This window comes from Molothrus aeneus, chromosome Z, assembly GCF_037042795.1.
Source record: "Molothrus aeneus isolate 106 chromosome Z, BPBGC_Maene_1.0, whole genome shotgun sequence".
In the NCBI taxonomy this organism is placed as follows: domain Eukaryota; kingdom Metazoa; phylum Chordata; class Aves; order Passeriformes; family Icteridae; genus Molothrus; species Molothrus aeneus.
Genome location: NC_089680.1, coordinates 670,475 through 688,573, shown reverse-complemented (window position 1 = coordinate 688,573; position 18,099 = coordinate 670,475). Strand labels below are relative to the sequence as shown.

Here is an 18,099-nt window from a genome sequence, read left to right as displayed (position 1 = left end):
ACAGAAAGGAAGCAAGCTGGACAGGGTATAGAAAAGTGGTATAAAACCAGTGTTCACTAACCCCTCTACACATACAACCTAGGCTGAAACAGCATATACAGGATTCAAAAGAAAAATTCCCAGTTTAAGTAATCGTAATTCATAATCTTCTTCTTGGCACATGCCAGATTTTATGAGAGCTATAAATCTTTAACGTTATTGAGAAAAAGAAAGGTCTTGAAGATATACATGCCATGTGTATTAGCTCAGAGAAACTAGATTAATCTGCAGCAATAAAAAAAGCCAATTCTACTAAGCCTGATTAAATATTTAGGTCATATTGTTTCTGCGGCAGAATTTAAAAAATGCACAGCAAATAACATCTTTCCCTAAGCTTGAAGACTTAATCACTGTATTTTCAAAAGGCAGTTATGTTACAACACGACTCTACAGGAAAGCCAATATGAAAGTCTTTAAAAGAAAAATAAATGAAAGTATAAGCTAATTAAACTAGCACATGTTAATCAACACACTGAACTACCTGGGTACACGTGGGCAGAACGTCACGACATACATTACTGTTCATGTTTGATAATTTGAGTTCTAGGAAGTCCTATTAGTCACTACTCCTCTGTTCCCAAAGACAAACCCAAGCGAAATACATTCTGTACTCAAACACCAAATATATGGTAACAACAACTTATTAGATCATCCACTCCATGAGAATTGATTTCTATTCTGCCTGATATGTCACAAATTAATGTTATTTCATAAGGCACAAAGAGCTGAAAGGCAAATAATCTCTCTGCCTATATCAAGGCCAGGCTGGACAGGGCTTGGAGCAATGAGGTCTAGTGGAAGGTGCCTCTGCCCATGGCAGGAGGGTTGGAATGAGATGATTTTTACAATCCCTTCCTACCATGGGCCAGTCTAGGATTCTGTGATTCTTGCAACAGCAAAATACATCATATAAATAATGCAAAAATAGAATTTTGGATTGAACTTTTCATTTGTGTTTAGTATACTGCCACTGATGACGTGATGAACTATGGTACTGATGAACCACAGCAGAAATCTAATTATCTGTTTGTATTTCAGTACCAAGAACATTTTGAAAGACCAACATGCCCAGCTTCACGGGAAGATGTTCTGGGCTTCTTTGGGGTGAGTTTCTGCCACTGTGGTGTTAGCACAGTTAAACTGCCTAAGAAATTCCTCATTTTTCATACAGTTTAAGTATTTTTTTGAATTAATATTCTTACATTAGAGTCACAATTAAAATGAAAAAGACCTTAGGGGATCTCTAGCCCAACCTTCTGCTCAGAGCAGGGTTAAAACTGTATCCACACCTGAACAGAGGTTTATTTGATTGTCTCAGATGCCTCTGGGGGAGAGACTCTACAACATCCCTGTGCTGCTGTGCCAATTCTACCATGACCATGAAAAATTGCATTTTTCCCTCAGCCTGAAACCTCCTGACCATTCTCTCTCATCTTCCTGCCACACCCTTCTGTATAAAAAGCCTGGCTCCATCTTCTCAGTAGCCTTCTCCTACACATGGGAATGCTGCTCACCCTTTCTGTGAACCCCCTACTGTAGCCTTGCCACAAAGCCTTCTCTCCTCCAGGCTAAACAGGCCCAGTGCCCTCAGCCCACCTTCCCACACCAGCTCCCAGCCATCATGCAGCCCTCCACGGGACTCCCTCCAGTCTGGCAGCCCCTCTGCTATGTCTAGGGGCCCAAAACCTGGATGCAGTTTTCCAGATGTGATCCCACACAGTGGTCTTGTATGGGCACAAGTCAACACACATGGCACACTTGGATGTGTTTTACCAGGTCCTGTGGACATGGAAATGTCAGTTCTCAAGTAAGCCTGACTTGATCCTTTTCCACTGTTGACACTTCCCTTCTTCCCTGATCCCTAACTAATGTCCTCTGCTAAGTAACATTCTCATAGATTTTGAAAAATACTTCATTCCTGCAGGCCTTCTTTTAAGATGCAAGTATCCCTAAATTTATATCTTACATTATAAAGTGATGACAGGATTTTAAATTACATTACTGCAAAACAGCAGTTTGGCGACGAGGGGTCACCATGGGGTTAAAGGTGCCATAACAACATAGAAAAGGATGAAAATTATTTAAATGCTTAAGAAGTGATTATTTGTGATAATGTGTCACAGATGTAAGTTCCCATGCCCAGAAGCAGCACTCTGTCACAATACTGGCCCAATGTACACGACAGGCTTACGAGAGGAGTATTTATGCATGAACGTATTTATAGTGAAGGGGGGCAAGGAAATGAAAGCCAAACAAGTTCTGGAGATGTCTGATAGACTGAAAACAAAATGAGAAATATATGAGATTCTTCTACAGAAAAGGCCAAATTACTTCTGTACAGATGAAGTTCTACCAGAAAGAACAAAAGGATTTATATATTAAAAGCAGACAGAAATAACTGATAACCCATAAGCAAAAAAGATCTAAAAGAGCTCAGAGGAAGTGCCTATTCAGTTCTGATGTTTCAGACGAAGGCGAAGGCTTTAATCACCCAGATGCACTGGTTGCTTGGAAGGCACATATCGCCGGCAGCTTAAGAGATGCTACTATGGGAATGTTGTTTTGGAAACCTCCTGTCCTTTTATCCCTTGGCTAGACACTTGTGATAATTCACAGGCTCTGCATGGGATTACAGGGATGCTACAACACCCTCATTAACACAGGCATTTGCATCTCTGTCTGCCTGAACCTGGAAAATCCTGCATCGGGAGAAGCGGCAACAGAGGGCACAGCACACGAGGGCAGCGGTGTCTGAGCCCCTCTGCCCCACCCACTCTCCCACCCAACATCCATCCATCCCTCCATCCATCCATCCATCCATCCATCCATCCATCCCTCCATCCATCCATCCATCCATCCATCCATCCATCCATCCATCCATCCATCCATCCATCCCTCCATCATCCATCCATCCATCCATCCATCCATCCATCCATCCATCCATCCATCCATCCATCCATCCATCCATCCATCCATCCATCCATCCATCTACCCATCCATCCACCCATCCATCCATCCACCCATCCATCCATCCATCCATCCATCCATCCACCCATCCATCCATCCATCCATCCATCCATCCATCCATCCATCCATCCATCCATCCATCCATCCATCCATCCATCCATCCATCCATCCATCCATCCGATCCCCTGCTAACTGGGGTACTTGCAGACAGACCTCAGCACACAACTGAGTCACAGGAGCATGCCTCTACAAAACTTCATAGTAAATTTGTTTATTCATTACAAAACTAAGTGCACTTACTTTACCTAAAAGCTTGTAATTTCCTAAAATCGCTGAAGGCCATTACCATTAAATAGGCTGAGTCATTCAATGGTTATAAAGACCTGCTGCACATTAAAGTTGTTAAATCCTGATTCTTTTGCTTATACCTATAGTTTCACCCTCCATTTACAAATGTCAGATGATTCAATGTGCAATATTGTCTTTGAGAGCCACAAAAATGCCAGGGAAAATACACGGTGGTAGGAAATACCTCAGTTTGAGTACTTAAGAGACTCAGAATTTTCATAGATTCTTATTTTCTATTCCCAAAATCCATTGGAAAGCCTATTTGAAAATCCTCACTGAAGTGTGGGGTCTGAAAGAACTGAAAATTTCCATGTGTGGTGGAAAGGAAGGAGGCATTTGGAGGGCACTGACACCGATCATTTGGGTATTACACAGCCCTGCTTCCCTCCCTGCAGCCACTCATACCTATCCTGACTTCACACAAGCGGAGAGGGACATTAGTTCACTGCAGTGCAGAGCTGGAAAAATACTAGACGTATATAATGACATCAGTTAAAACGTGAAATAAGCAGCAGCCTGACAAGGAAATAAAAATACAATTAATGCTGTATTTTTGGCTACATTTTTGTTCCATACTAATGTTTACTTAGAACCATTTTAGTTTGTCAGATAAATCCTTAAAAGTTCATTATTCATTTCTTCAGATCACAGTGCACGGTTTTTTCTAAAGGGAAAATTTCTAAGCAGGAAAGAGTACATGTTGTATCAGAATAAAGCACTAATGAGCCAAATACCCTGCAACTGAGGATAAATTGCAGGTTCAAGCAAGTCATTATCTTGAGTCACCTCTATTTCTGTTAAGGAACACTGTCCCATAAATATGTTCCATTCAAAACAAACTGAGAAGACAAGACAGCAGTTTCTAGGATTCTACTAGAATGGCAAATAATAGTTTCTAAAAGAATTCCCTCGGTTTTTTAAATCTCAGAAAAATCTTTTGTGGAACAACTTATTGGTTTAAAAGTCTTTTTGTAACACAAAATCTATAAAGATCACATCTTGATATCTCTAAGGTCCCTTCTGATTCACCATTCTATGACCCCCACATTAGAAATCGAAATCCCAAATAATACAATGGGACACAACCCAGCAAATACTTCAGTGGCCTTAAATTTTTTTTCCAGCTAAAAGAAATCAAAATTGCATTAGCAGGAGTGGAATAATCCTACTTGACTTCTCATTTTTGCGTCCTGTAGCATTAAACATGCAGAAAACTTAAGTGACACAACTCAGAACAACCTCAGTCTGCTCTGTAAATTCATCTGTAAAACAACACTGGAAGTCTATCACAAAAATAGTTATTTCTCTACAGGTTTACTCAGATATTTTTTCTCTATCAGAAGAGATTCACAAGATCAACAGTTTCAAGGTTACACCAAAACAGAAAAGTTTAATTCCCCAATTTGAACACTCTATCAAGTTATACTGTTTCCAAAGAGCTTATGTGGCACAGTAATGATGAAAGGGCCATTCATAATATTAAAGATGTCACAGTGGGGCCTTCTTCCTCCTAACTCCCGCTCTGTGTGACACATGTGACGCTCTGGATGCCCTGAAAGGCTTCAACACACCTCAATTCTATGCTGATTTGAATCATACATTCTGCCAGGCAGTGACTTGCAGTCTGTAAGGCTCTGAAATACCACATGATTTTTTGGGATGGTGGAAGACAAATGAGTTGTAGTAGTGCCTTGCCCCCCAAAAATGACAGAATTATCCTGCTGGTTGTTACCTATAAGTCAGCAGAGACACAAAAAGTGGTCCACGGAAGAACAAACTATCTTGTACAAAACTGAGCTTTCAGAGTGGTGCACATTTTGATACTAAATATCTTTTAAAGCCAAACAAGCAATCAAACTGTCATTTTAAAGGAGTCCTGTGGCCATTAACTGCAGAGCAGGAGGTAAGATAGTTTAACTGCTCTGGTCCATGTGAGAAAACCCTGACACAGAAAGAGGCAACTGCTCCCTCAGTACCCCTCCATGGCTCACACTGATCCAATCTGTCCATCTGGGGAGCCTCCATGACCCGTGAGCTGGGGTCCTGGGCTGCAAACACTTCCAACGGCATGTGGGGCACTCAACTGCTCATGCCAGATGGGGGACGAGGGTATTACTGTCCCATCAGATGCCCACTCAGAATCCCCAGCAGGTTCAGCCAGGCTTAAACCAAGTTCAATGATATTTCCATGTTGGAAACAGCTGATATCAGCCTAAAACCTCACCTCCATATGTTACACACAGGCAAAAACAGACAAGCACGCATGGGGTACTGCTCTTGCTGTTGACATAGCTAAAGCAGCATTTTAGTACATTTCACCACAAATACACTCAATTCTTAGTAACAAAGGATGCTTCTTTCCTCTTAAAAAATTAACTCATTCCATTTACATCCCTAAGTCATGCCAGCAAGAGCCCATTTGCTACTAATATTCTCTTTTCCCTTGTCAGAACAATTGCTGTCTTCCCTTTTGTCACAGCCTTTCCCACTAATTGCAATGACACCTCCCAATTTTGGAATGGTTGATCAGCTTATAAGCTTCCCCACAGCTAATCTAGGTCAACAAGCTACTAATAAGGCCAGCATATGTTTCTTTTATTTAACGCTATTGAGATCTTTATAAATCGCTTCTGTCTCCCAATAAAAGGCACCCCAGGGATTCAAGACCCTCTGTGGGTTTGGGGAGTAACAGTGACAGAGCAGAGAATGAGGGGTATAAAAAACACTGCACACAGAGTAGGGAGCCTGTGCCTGTGGTTAGTTCAAGGAAGAGAAGGCAAAGCTGCCCAAGGTTTCACCAGGTGACTCAAACAGCGTCTCCAGGTGTCCTACTGCACACACAACCTTGGCTACCGGCAGCCCACAGGTGAAAAGCAAAGCTCAGGCTCAGGGGCTTGAAGCTGCCTGATGTTCCATTTCCACAGTGCCCTCTTTCAAACACAGCCTGAGCATGAGAATATCATGAAGGCCCTTTTTCTGAGAAGACATTAGTTTTCACTCTCCTTGGAATGCTTAATAAAAACGGGATTACCACTTTTGCTGCACTACATAGGGGTCAAAAAAATTCTCATTATAAAGCAGTTTATCATAAACAGAGTGTAATTTTATCATAGAAACATAGAATGGTTTGTGTTGAGAGATTTTCAAGATCATGTCATTCCATCCCCCTACCACGGGCAGGGACACTTTCCTCTATCCCAGGTTGCTTAAAGCCTTATTCAGCCTGGCCTTGGACACTTCCAGTGACCCAGGAGGAACCACAGCTTCCCTGGGCACCCTGTGCCAGGGCCTCCACACCCTCACAGCCAGGAATTTCTTCCTAATATACCATGTAACCCTGCCCTCTGGCAGAGAGAAGCCATTTTATATCCAGGCTAGACAATAAATGCTTTCTTTTCTGAGAAAAATGTTACAAACTATTTCAAACTTAAGAAGCACTAAATTGTCTTTGAGGATTTTAATTCTTATTTCTGAGGCAAAGTCAACCAGTCAATTCTGCAGCCTTCTATTCTGAAGAGAATTTCTTGCCAGAACCTGTATCTTACAGCACATGGTAAATAACACCCAGGTGAAGGATGGAAAGAAAAATCAATACAGATTTTTCAAAGTAACAAATTCACCAGTCCAAGTATCAAATGGCAATATAAGTTTATTGGGATGAACAGGTCATCAGCTACTGCTTTAAAGCAAACACAGAAAATTAAACAAGCTGGTTAAGTTGCAGATAAACCTGAAGCCATATCCACAGAAATACTCTTTGCCTGTTCACCTCAGTGACATGAGAACTGGATGGAAATAATCAAGGATAGGAATTACTAAAAGCCACCTTTTCTATCAGCAGGCTCCCCTAAAGCATGGAATTGGAGAGTAGGGCTGTGGAGCTTCCTGCACTGACAGTGAAATTAACATAAGCCTGAGGTTAAAAATCACATTTAGAAAATTTAGAAAATAGTCATACTGTTGTGATAACTATCATTAAAATAATTTCTTTCTAGCATAACTCATATGTGATTCGAAAGAGGACAAAAAATTATCTTTTATTTTTGAACAGCTCAGACTGGAGGTACTTGAGTTTCATTATCAGAAACCAGAGATTTTTGACTATTCCCCTCACGTTATTTGCAGAGGCAGATTTCACTGCTTTAGTGAAACTGTTCATTACCCTCAATTCCCTCCTTTCTTCTTTTCTTTTGGCTAAAAAAGGAATGGGAAAGCTGATGCTCAGAGGGTTCACTATTGAGCAGTACAAAGCTGATGCTTAGAGGGTTCAGTATTTAAAAGCTCTGGCCACAGAGCACTAATTCCAAGCAGCTTCATCGTTTATTATGTTATAATTTAACCTGTGAAATCTCTCAATGTCTGCTGCCGTGGGAGCAGGAGCAGTCTCTTTTCTCTAGGGCCTGCCATTGTGAACACTTCCCTGGTATGATTAAGAGATCAGTAAACTGAGATTTAATTTAATGGCCCAATTAAGAGATGAAGATTTGAACCCAGGTTGTAAAACCCTTGCCTACTGATCATTCCTACAGTACCATTACAGCCTACCCAAGCCCAGGCTCCTGGTGTCCATGGTGTGATACAAACCTGTGTGTTTCAAACCACCCCCAGAGCTGTGCAGCCCTAAGCAACACAAACCCCATGTTCCAACAGTACCAACAGAGAAGGAATCGAGGAGGGTGGAATCAGCTTTTGTGTTACGTGTTAATAAATGTGTAGGTTATAAATCAGTCACTGAACATCTTACTAGCATTATCTTGCTTTTTGATTACTGAAAGCTGACATTCCTGGAATTAAAGAGCCTTTCAAAATAAGGTTTCCTAGTGTCAAAAGACTTCAACTCCCAAATCTGGAACAATTCTAGGAAGTTTTTAATCTGAAAAACTGCTCTAATTTAACCCCATTCATTTCCCTGCTGTAAGAAAGATGCCAGAACTATGAGCTTAACAAAATTACTGCATACTCTATTCACCTAATTTTATTTGCTCAATTTAGACATCTCAGTTGAAGTCTAAAATGCCAATGTAGCTCAAATCTTATAATTTAAATATCACAACTCCTGTATGAGATGAAACACTTCTGTTCTATAGCCACATTTCCAAATGAGAATTAAATTAGAAAGCAAACAAGTTTGAAGCATTAATGCAGCAACCTGGATTGCTTCCAAATTTTTCCCCTTAAGATGCACCTTTGATTTTATGAACTTCATCTCACTAGTTCTCTGCTCCAACTATCCCATTACTATTCTCCAATGGTAGAGGAAGCTCTCTGCTAAAGAGCTTCCCAAAAGCACTGTGGGCATCAAAGAAAAAAAGGCAGAAAAACTAGAAAGTTCAGAGTCTAAAGTTGTGTGGGAGACAAATTTGTTTATCTTCCTATGTGAGCAGCCTAGAGAATTTTGAGCCAGCAATTACATCTCATTATTGGCACTACTAAATGATATTAAGCAATTGGCAAATTTTAATTTCATCACACTCACACACTAACAATTTCAGATATTTCAGTTCAATGTGGCCTCTAATTCAAGGGTCAGATCACACAGGTCTTGCTGCTCTATAAGTATTTTTCTTCTTTGTTGAAACAGTTATTCATACAAATTTTTCTCAGCAAAGAATGGATGAAGAGTAGCCCTGGGAGAAGGAGCTGGGGCTGCTGTGGGTGAGAGCTGGACCTGCCCCAGCCTGAACCCCCCTGCCCTGGGCTGAGCCCCAGCGTGGGCAGCAGGGCAGGGGGGATCCTGCCCCTGTGCCCCTGGGCTCAGGTGAGAGCCCACCTGCAGAGCTGCCCCAGCCCTGGCTCCAGCAGCACAAGGAGCTGGAGCTGCTGCAGCCAGTGCAGAGGAGGCCACGGAGCTGCTGCCAGGGCTGGAGCCCCTCTGCTCTGGAGCCAGCCTGGCACAGCTGGGGCTGTTGAGCTGCACAAGAGAAGCTCCAGGGACACCTCAGAGCCCCTGCCAGGGCCTCCAGGGGCTCCAGCAGAGCTGCCCAGGGACTGGGGACAAGGCCTGCAGGGACAGCACCCAGGCAATGGCTCCCACTGCCAGAGGGCAGGGTTGTATTAGGTATAAGGAAAAATTTTATTTACAGTTACTTTAAGGAAAACATTGGACAGGATTTCGAGCAACCTAGTCTAGTGGAAGGTGTCCCTGTCCATGGAATGGAAGGTGGAACAAGATGGGCTTTAGGGTCCATTCCTACTGAAACTATTCTGGGATTGTATGAAATATGTTGCAGTAGCAATTCATTGCTCCTCTAGAAACTCACACATTACAGCTTAAAGACAAGTTTCAGTTCAGCATAAACAGGGCTTTAAAAGCACTGTTTAAAGTAACATCCTGTACTCCTTTTCCTAAACAACAGTCATAAACATTTTTGTTCAGGAAAATCCCATCAGACTTCTGTAAGAGGAAACCATACCAAAGAAATTAAATTACTAACATAGAAAACCATAAAGCAAATAAATGGTTTGGTTGGGGAGCTGAAACTTCTCAAATACAGCAGTATGTATCATCAAGGGTAGCAATTTTCACAGTAGCTTAAGAAACATAATCAACCCTACAAAAAGATGAAGACTTTTTTTTTACTGAAGAGTAAAAAGGGAATTCAGGGCTTCATCCTCCTCTCAGATGTGAAGAACTACAGCAATGCAGTCAGACTTTACAAGCACTGATGTTTAAGGACACTCCTCACAACTTATTAAAAAAAAGAAATAAACAATGTTTACAGCTGGTACACAGGCCTCCAACTTTGCTCTCCAAGCAGGTACAGCAGGGCTGTGATGACACTCAAGTACAACCTACTGCATCCCATAGCATGCACAAGCTACACACATCTCTGATCTGTACCCCTTTAAAGCACACATACTTCTCTAATTCCACTTGACTCCCACCAGCATCAGGAGAATTTACACAAACCTCTTTACTCACGTCATTCCCTGAATCTCCCTGAAACCTCTGTGACTACCAAAGAAATCAACACAAGTGCAACAACAGAATTCTTAGTGTCTCACACAGCCCTGCACATGAGCAGCTGTGGTGGTTATGTACAAAAAAAGGAAAACTGGATGGTGTTTCTAGCCCCATGAAATCATTCGATGTTAAAAGTCCACGTCTAATTAGTGAGGTGCATGGCAACCTCTAGTGGCATATGCCTGCTTAGGAAACAGCAAACATTCCAGAGCATGAAGCTACAGAAAAAGCATTTGCCTGAAGTGATCAGCCCTTTTCTTGTCACTAATTTTATTAGAATGACATGGAGAGGAGATGCCAGAACACAGCTGATCTGAAGAAGACCCTCCAAGTGTTACACATACTACAGCAGTCAGGCAAGCTGCAGAAAAGCCAGATATAATGAACAAAAGCTGTTGCCAAATAGGTTAAAGGAATTAATGCAAACTGACTTGCAGTGTTAAGTGACAAACTGAATACTCGCACTACTATGCAGGTACATTTAAATATAATTTTAAGATACTACAAACAGCAGCACTCCACAGTACAGTGCAGTACCACCCTCAGCAATCTGCTGATAAAAAAGCTCTGCGTAATTAAACACAAACCCATGGTAGCAGTGCACAGAGAATCTCAGAATATTCTGAGCTAGAAGGGACCCACAAGGATCACTGATTCCAGCTCCTCAGTGAATGGCCCATACAGGGATCAGAGAAGGCAAGGATTTCAAAGTCAAGGCAATCTACAACAGAGGACATCCAACACTAAGTGAACCCTGGATCGTACTAGGGAAACATCTATTACTTCTATTTTTAACTTCCAGCAGCTGCTTGTGATAGATTTACACAAATCAGACAATTTTCATGCTTTGCTGGAATGAGATACAAATTACCCAACATTATGAAGTTGTATTTTACTGAGCTCTTAAGTGCACTACATGAATATTCCCAGCTCATTCTTTCACAGAAAATAGTCTTCAGAATTTAAAACAATTGGCTGTCTCTGCTCAGAATAGGATTAGGAAAAAGCCTGTGTGGAAATGGAATTAATTCTCACATTAAGGAAGGAGTCATTAGAGCATCTGGTGAGGTTTAAATTATGACTGTCTATTCAGTTGTATTGCTAAGCAGATTTTAAGTGTTTCAGAGCTACTTAATTTAGAAACCTACACCCTGAAATACTTCATGTAATATAAATACTGTTTTGTTTGTCCTTTGCAGAAAACGCTTTCTGATTAAGATGCTTGTACTCTGATGGTGAAGCAGAATAGGAGCATAAACATATATATATATTCTGCTTTGTCATCATGAAACAAAGCTGGGTCCATCACTGCTGGCAAAATTTAGTAATTGTGGATAACAGACTTCTTAAGGCAGAAAAAGGAAGAACCATATATGACTTAAATACCAGCCCCTTAAGAAATACATTTATTTGTACTGCTTTTCTTGGTAACTGAAACTTCATAGCAAATCTAGTGTATTTTGAGAGGAAATTAGCTTAAAACACTCCCTTCATCGTGATTAAACCTGCCAAGGAGCCCAAGGCTGTAAAGTTTCTGAGAAGAAAATGCAGTAAAGTCTAACAGGAGACAGGCTGCTCCTGGAACTGGCTCTTCCTTCCAGCCTGCTCATGTCCTACTCCCATAGGACACTTTACAACAGATTTTAATACATTTTTAAAGTCGTGTCTTTTGATTTACAAGCAATCATGACCACAGCGACAAATTAAATTCCAGTCTTGGTGGTCATTTTTCCCTACTGTCCAGATGTACAGTTTTCTAACTCCAGAATAAGATCCTCTTTCCCTAATACTCCTCTTGTTTTTGCTGGTTCTGTTTCAAATCTAAAGTCACCTCCGTCATTACAATTTCCACTTATAATAATATAGAGTGCCTGGCTACAATAAGACAGAAGCTTAAAAGCAACAGCATGGAATGCCTTTGGACTATTTAAGAATGTCATAGTATACATAATACAGATCTTATTGCCTTTGATTTGCTTCTTCAGTTGATGAGTATGACCATTTTCTCTATCAACCCTTACATTACTTCCAGGCAGAACAATACAGCTCCAACTCTGCCAGCACCAAATGGCTGAGATAGCCAGTATCCTTCTCTCTGCTGTCCTATCAGACTAACATAACTAACATACCATTCTCCAAATGCACTGAGATCTCAGACTAATTTACAGAATCATAGAATAGAACTATAGAACCATTTAGGTTGGAAAAGCTCTTGATGACCATTGAGTCCAACCATTCCCCAGCAGGGCCCAAGGCCACCACTGACCCAGGTCCCCAAGTGCCCCATGGCTTTTAAACACCTCCAAGGATAAGGACTACAACAGCTGGACTCAATGATCTTCCACTCTGACAGAATCTCCTTTCCCTGTTTTCTGCCATTCACCCCTTTGCCTTCTTTCTGCACTCATCAGTGTCAAGCAGCAGAACAAGTCTTGTCTGCTTCCAATAAGAATATCACAGCTAAAAATCAAGCAGCATTGTTAAAGTTATGTTGTAACTATTCAGGTTGAGAGACATTAGGAATAAGGCTCCCAAACATTAGAGGATCCTAATAAAAAGCTGCATGAAATGAGTGAAAGGGAAATTCTTGGGTCTTGAGACTAGCAAGTAACTGCTTCTTGCCCCTAACATACCCAGAAGGACACACCTCACTTTGGGCTCCAGAAACAGCCATAGAATAAAACAGAACAAAATCAGAACCCAGGACCAAGCTCTGAAGTGGCAAATGAAGTATAACAGTAAGAACCAGACCAAGTTTTTGAGAGGCAGAGAATTGTATCTCACACCACACCAGGATCTCTGATTTCAGAACATTTCAAAGGCTTGGAAAACTCAGACTTCAAGTCTATGCTTTGAGAAATGAGCACAGCAAATATCTAAGACAATGTCTGTGTCAAGAAAGGGGAAAATAGCTCCATTTCAAACTCTGAACCCTCTTTACTTCTGCCAAGGGTATGAAAAGAGGGCAAGTGTAAGGCAGGTGAAAGGCACCAACACAATGCATTGATTGGTAACCTGTCCTACTTATACCACCAACTATTTTCAAAGAAGTGTCTTGGAGAGAATTAAATCCTTAAGAACAAGCTGTATGTCATGTTAACCCAGTCCTTGACAAAGTGTACAGGTACACAATTATTATTTTTGGCACGTAGTCTGTACCTGACAAGCCCTGTAACAATTTATTCCAGATCACATTAAAAAGGACCTTCCTAGTTTCCCTTGGAGCGTGGAGCAGGGCTGGCTGCCAAGATGAGAGGGATGCCTGGCACAGGGTTACCTGCCTTTACAATGTGCTCTGCAGCACAGAAACACAATAGGAAGGACCAACTTCAATATCTGCTTCTTCAAAGTTCTGGCCTTGTATTACAACCACAGCAGATACTGACTATTGACTACTATACAGGATAATAAACTTAATTATTTGGAAAGCATAGATTTAGGCTTTATTGCCCATATTTGCAGGGTTTTGTCACAAAATGATCATTTAATTATATCTGATTTTAAGAATAGACCTTTTGCCAAATATGCAGGAAGAAATTTGTAGAGAATCCATGCTGTGTAGCACTTGAGAACCAGCACTCAGTGCATTTTTATAAAAACTGAATACATGAATGAATTTGTAATTCAAACAAACCCCTGAAAACCTTCTGTTTTGAAGGCAGGTATTGAGCTGTTCTGTTAAGAGGATCAAAAGGCAGAAGTTTCTCAGACAGAGAAACTAGTATTTTTACTGTCCATTCAGAGCAGGTTCAAATACAGAGCAAGTAGGATTTATTCCGGGATTATTTACTTACTCAGTTATCATTTCTGCTGTTTAGTTCATTGATATCTACTAAGGCATATAAAATTAATGTTTCTGTACTACTAAGGCATACAAAATTCAAGCTTCTCTACTTCAGAGTTTCAGCAGAGATGATTTTTCCAGCAGGGTCTTTATATTTACCTGATGATCCTCTGAGCAGCATACTGATGAAGCGAGCGGAACTGTGCCGACATATTTGCTAAGGCTGCCAGACAATTTGTGTGAAGGTATTTGTCCTGTCAGAAAGAAGAGGAAAGATAAAAAAAAACAACACATCAAAATGTTGGGTTGGATATGCATTGACAACTCTGGCAGGAGTAATTCAGAAGACTGAGTAATATACGTTGTTTTTAAAGCACAGGAAGAAATACAAAGCGTATATACTCGGTGAGGTTTGAACATGTTTTCTTAAAATATAAGGCTTATAAAAGAGTGATTCCATACAAATTTCAGAGTGTATACACACATATATGTATAGGTATGTTTGTATTTGTCTTTCAATGTTCATTTACAGTTGCACCACAGCTGTAAGATATACACAAAGACATTTTCTTCCTCTCTACCTTTCTCTCTCTCCCTTTTGTAGTCTTATCCTAAAACTTCCTACTTCACAATTCTGAAGTAAGGTACAATCATAACTTACTTCAGAGCACTGGTCCCCATTTCAGCATCCCTGAAACCATTTGGCCAAATAAGCATTTATCTGATGGCCCTTTCAAAGTCAAGGGTTCTTGCAGAATGAAATTTGTCCACTTATCCAATCCAAAGGGGATTAATTTCCCTATTCAAGTCTAAAATATTCATTTACATAACATAACAGAGTCTAAATACTCAGAATATATGCCAAATTTGTTCTTATTCCTTCCAATTCTTTTTATCATATAAGTAACACCCTTAATTTTTGCAGTTTAAAATGTATTTAAGGCTTAATGTAATAAATTCCATGCCTTGAATTGTTGAAAATATTCAGAAATGCATGATACTATGTTTGCATTTGCAAAAAAGATAAAAAACCTATTGTGCATTCAAAAATGCACAAATTAAGTCTAGGCTATAAGGCTCTGAAATTAAAGCAGTTTTGCTTTGCCAGAGCTCAAAGAGGTCCTCTGGCCTAGTCCCTGTCACACTTCCTAAAAAACTAACAGTAAATAGACCTGAAATTTCCTCTTTTAAGTCATTCAGAGAGGTAAATAGCCAATTAGGAATAACTTCTTCTCATGAAACTAAGGAACTCTTTCTTCTAAACTGAAGATGGGCTTGATGCCTGAATGAAGGTCTTTAGAGAACCATACTCAATGAACTGGAAGACAACACAGAAACTGTGTTACGGGTTCACAAATACTTAGTTAACACAGCTGATCTATTTTCTTTCTTCCTGCAAAACAAGATGACAACTGGATGCAATAGAATTAATAAAATCCCACCCCCTGTTTGAAATTTAATTCAAGCTGCTGAGGTTAGGAATTCACAAGTGCTCAACACAACTCTTACCCTTGTCCGTGTCATGTTGTACTGGATGGTTCTTATCACAACCAGTATCAGAAGACTCCCAAGTGAGATCTCTGTTAGGACACGCTCAGCATACCAAGTAATGTTTTTCAGTATCTGCAAAAAGAAAAAGTTAAAAGAAAAAGGCTCTTCAGCACCTAGGGTCTGAATAAGAACATAGGAAACTGTCTGGAGTCTCAAATTCCTTAAGACATGAAAATTAGTTTCCAGTCTCAAATGTTACTTAATTTTTGTACTCCAAAGCATAATTAGAACAAAATTAACAAAAAAAAAAAAAAAAGTCAGACCTCTGCAGCATTATCACCTAGTAGATCTCATCAACTTTAAGTCATATGGAAACACAGCAAGTGTAGAAAGATGATTACATTTCGCACTTTGCTAATTTCTATGCCCTGTGCCACCACACTTATATACTCATCTTTACCCTTGACACTTTATGAAGTCTCCATTTACACCCAAGACACCTGAATAATTCTGCTGAGCCTTGCCATTTTCCCTCATCACTGGCTGGGCAAGAGGCAGCACACAGGAGCTCTGACTGATGGGCAACAGCACACACACTGATGGTCGGGGGCAGATCAACTGTGTGTTGGCTTCACACTGAAGGCTTTCCCTTGAAAAGTATGAAGTCTCTTCCCCTAATACTAAGAGAAAGTCATCAGCTAGATTAAGAGCTTTGTGCCTTTCACTGCCCTCCACTATCAGGGTGGATGAAGTTAATCACCATTTCCAAGTTTACTGCAGAAGGAGAATCAATCCACTCTTTCCTTGTAGCCAGCCAACCTACATGGAGGAAACACATGTACCCAACACCCTGCCTTGAAGGACTGGTAAAAATGACTCAACAGGAACTGTCCTAAAAACATGGAAAAGATCCTCTATAAATTCAGGGTTATTCTCGGTCAAAACATAAATATGTTTAACAAGGACTACTGCACACAAAGCTATTGCCCTGTGTGACTTCAGAGATAGGAGAGAGACTGCAGGAGAGCTGCACAGGGACTGGAGAGACAGGACACAGGGAATGGCTCCCACTGCCAGAGGGCAGGCACAGATTTTGGGCTCTTGGCAATTAGGAATTGCTGGCTGGGAGGGTGGGCAGGCCCTGGCCCAGGGTGCCCAGAGCAGCTGTGGCTGCCCCTGGATCCCTGGAAATGTCCAAGGCCAGGTTGGATGGGGCTTGGAGCACCTTGGGCTAGAGGAAGGTGTCCCTGCCCATGGCAGGGGTTGGAACCCTGAGATGAACTTTAAGGTCTCTTCCAACCCAAACCATTCTGTGAGTCTGCACCTCTGGAAGCTCTTGCAGAGTACAAGAGACATTTGCAATAGCATCCTTATTATGATTCATGTTTATTGGTAAGCTTAAAGTTTGAGATATAAAAATAATTTTTATTATATATGAAGAGACAAAATAAAATTCAGATACTTGAAACAAATTTTAAAATAATTTTTTAAAAGCATCTCCACTATCACATGCTGCCCAGTACCTGGCTCTTTGTCAGCACCTTCCAATTTCCCACAAGGAAGATAAAATGAAGCCTGTGACCATAACCTATAGATGGGGAAAACAGTATTTTATGGCAAGGGTGACAAAACATCCCCAGGTACAGGCTGAGGTGTAGTAAACACCTTTTGCAAAAAAGATCAAAAAATCAGAATAAGGGGAAGATGGAAAGACTTGAGAGGTATTTAAGGGGAGAATGGTCAAGGCTGAGAAACAAATAGGAAACCCGAAATCACTACAAGAAAGGTTTCCACAAATAGCAGGTGATGAGTGGATGCGGAAACCAATATAATTTCAGGTTATAGAAAGTTACTAATACTATTTTAAGACAAAGTGGTGATGGTATAAATGAAAACAAGTCATCCAAGGAGTTTAAGTAAACAAGGAAAGTAGTTGGGATGAACAACATTGATGATTAACAGGAAATGCCTGAAAGACAAAGCAAAATCCACACATATTTTCACAAAAAAAGGCAACTGAAAATTTTAAAAGCTGTTAGTGTAAGTAATTAATGAATCGCATGTACGAACTTCACTGCAAGAAGATATTCTGCTAGTGGAGAACTTGATCATCCCAAGGCTGCTAAGCATAAACATATGGTAAGATACAGCAAGTTCATGGGTTACTTCACAAATGCAAAATGCTAACGTAAGTGTAGACATCCATCCTGGTTGCCTTAATTATAATTTCTTAATAACAGCTTATTTATGACTATGTGAATATACCTGTTCTCAAGAGAAGATTTTATATAAAGAAATAAATTAACCACTTTGACAAGTATCTCAAGCATATATCTCAAGCTCAAATATCTGAAGCTCAGCATTGAAACCTTCCAGAAGAAAAACATATTGTTATATGAAGAATACAGTATATGATCATTAAATAATGGTTACTCTCAGTAATACATAAATATAGCAGGGATAAGTTGTGGTTGCACATTTAATTTCCTGACTTTTAAATGCTTAT

General features: G+C 40.4%; 1 protein-coding gene across 7 annotated transcripts in view; it reads right to left on the bottom strand.

Moving 5' to 3' along the window:
- DYM (dymeclin) overlaps positions 1-18,099 on the bottom strand; it is a 210,578-nt gene that overhangs the window by 100,033 nt on the left and 92,446 nt on the right. For all 7 annotated transcript variants that reach the window (XM_066569260.1, XM_066569261.1, XM_066569265.1 and 4 more), the window contains 2 exons: positions 15,612-15,725; positions 14,262-14,356 (listed from right to left, as the gene is read on the bottom strand). In XM_066569260.1, the coding sequence (XP_066425357.1) occupies positions 14,262-14,356; positions 15,612-15,725 (209 nt within the window). The remainder of the gene's footprint in view (positions 1-14,261; positions 14,357-15,611; positions 15,726-18,099) is intronic.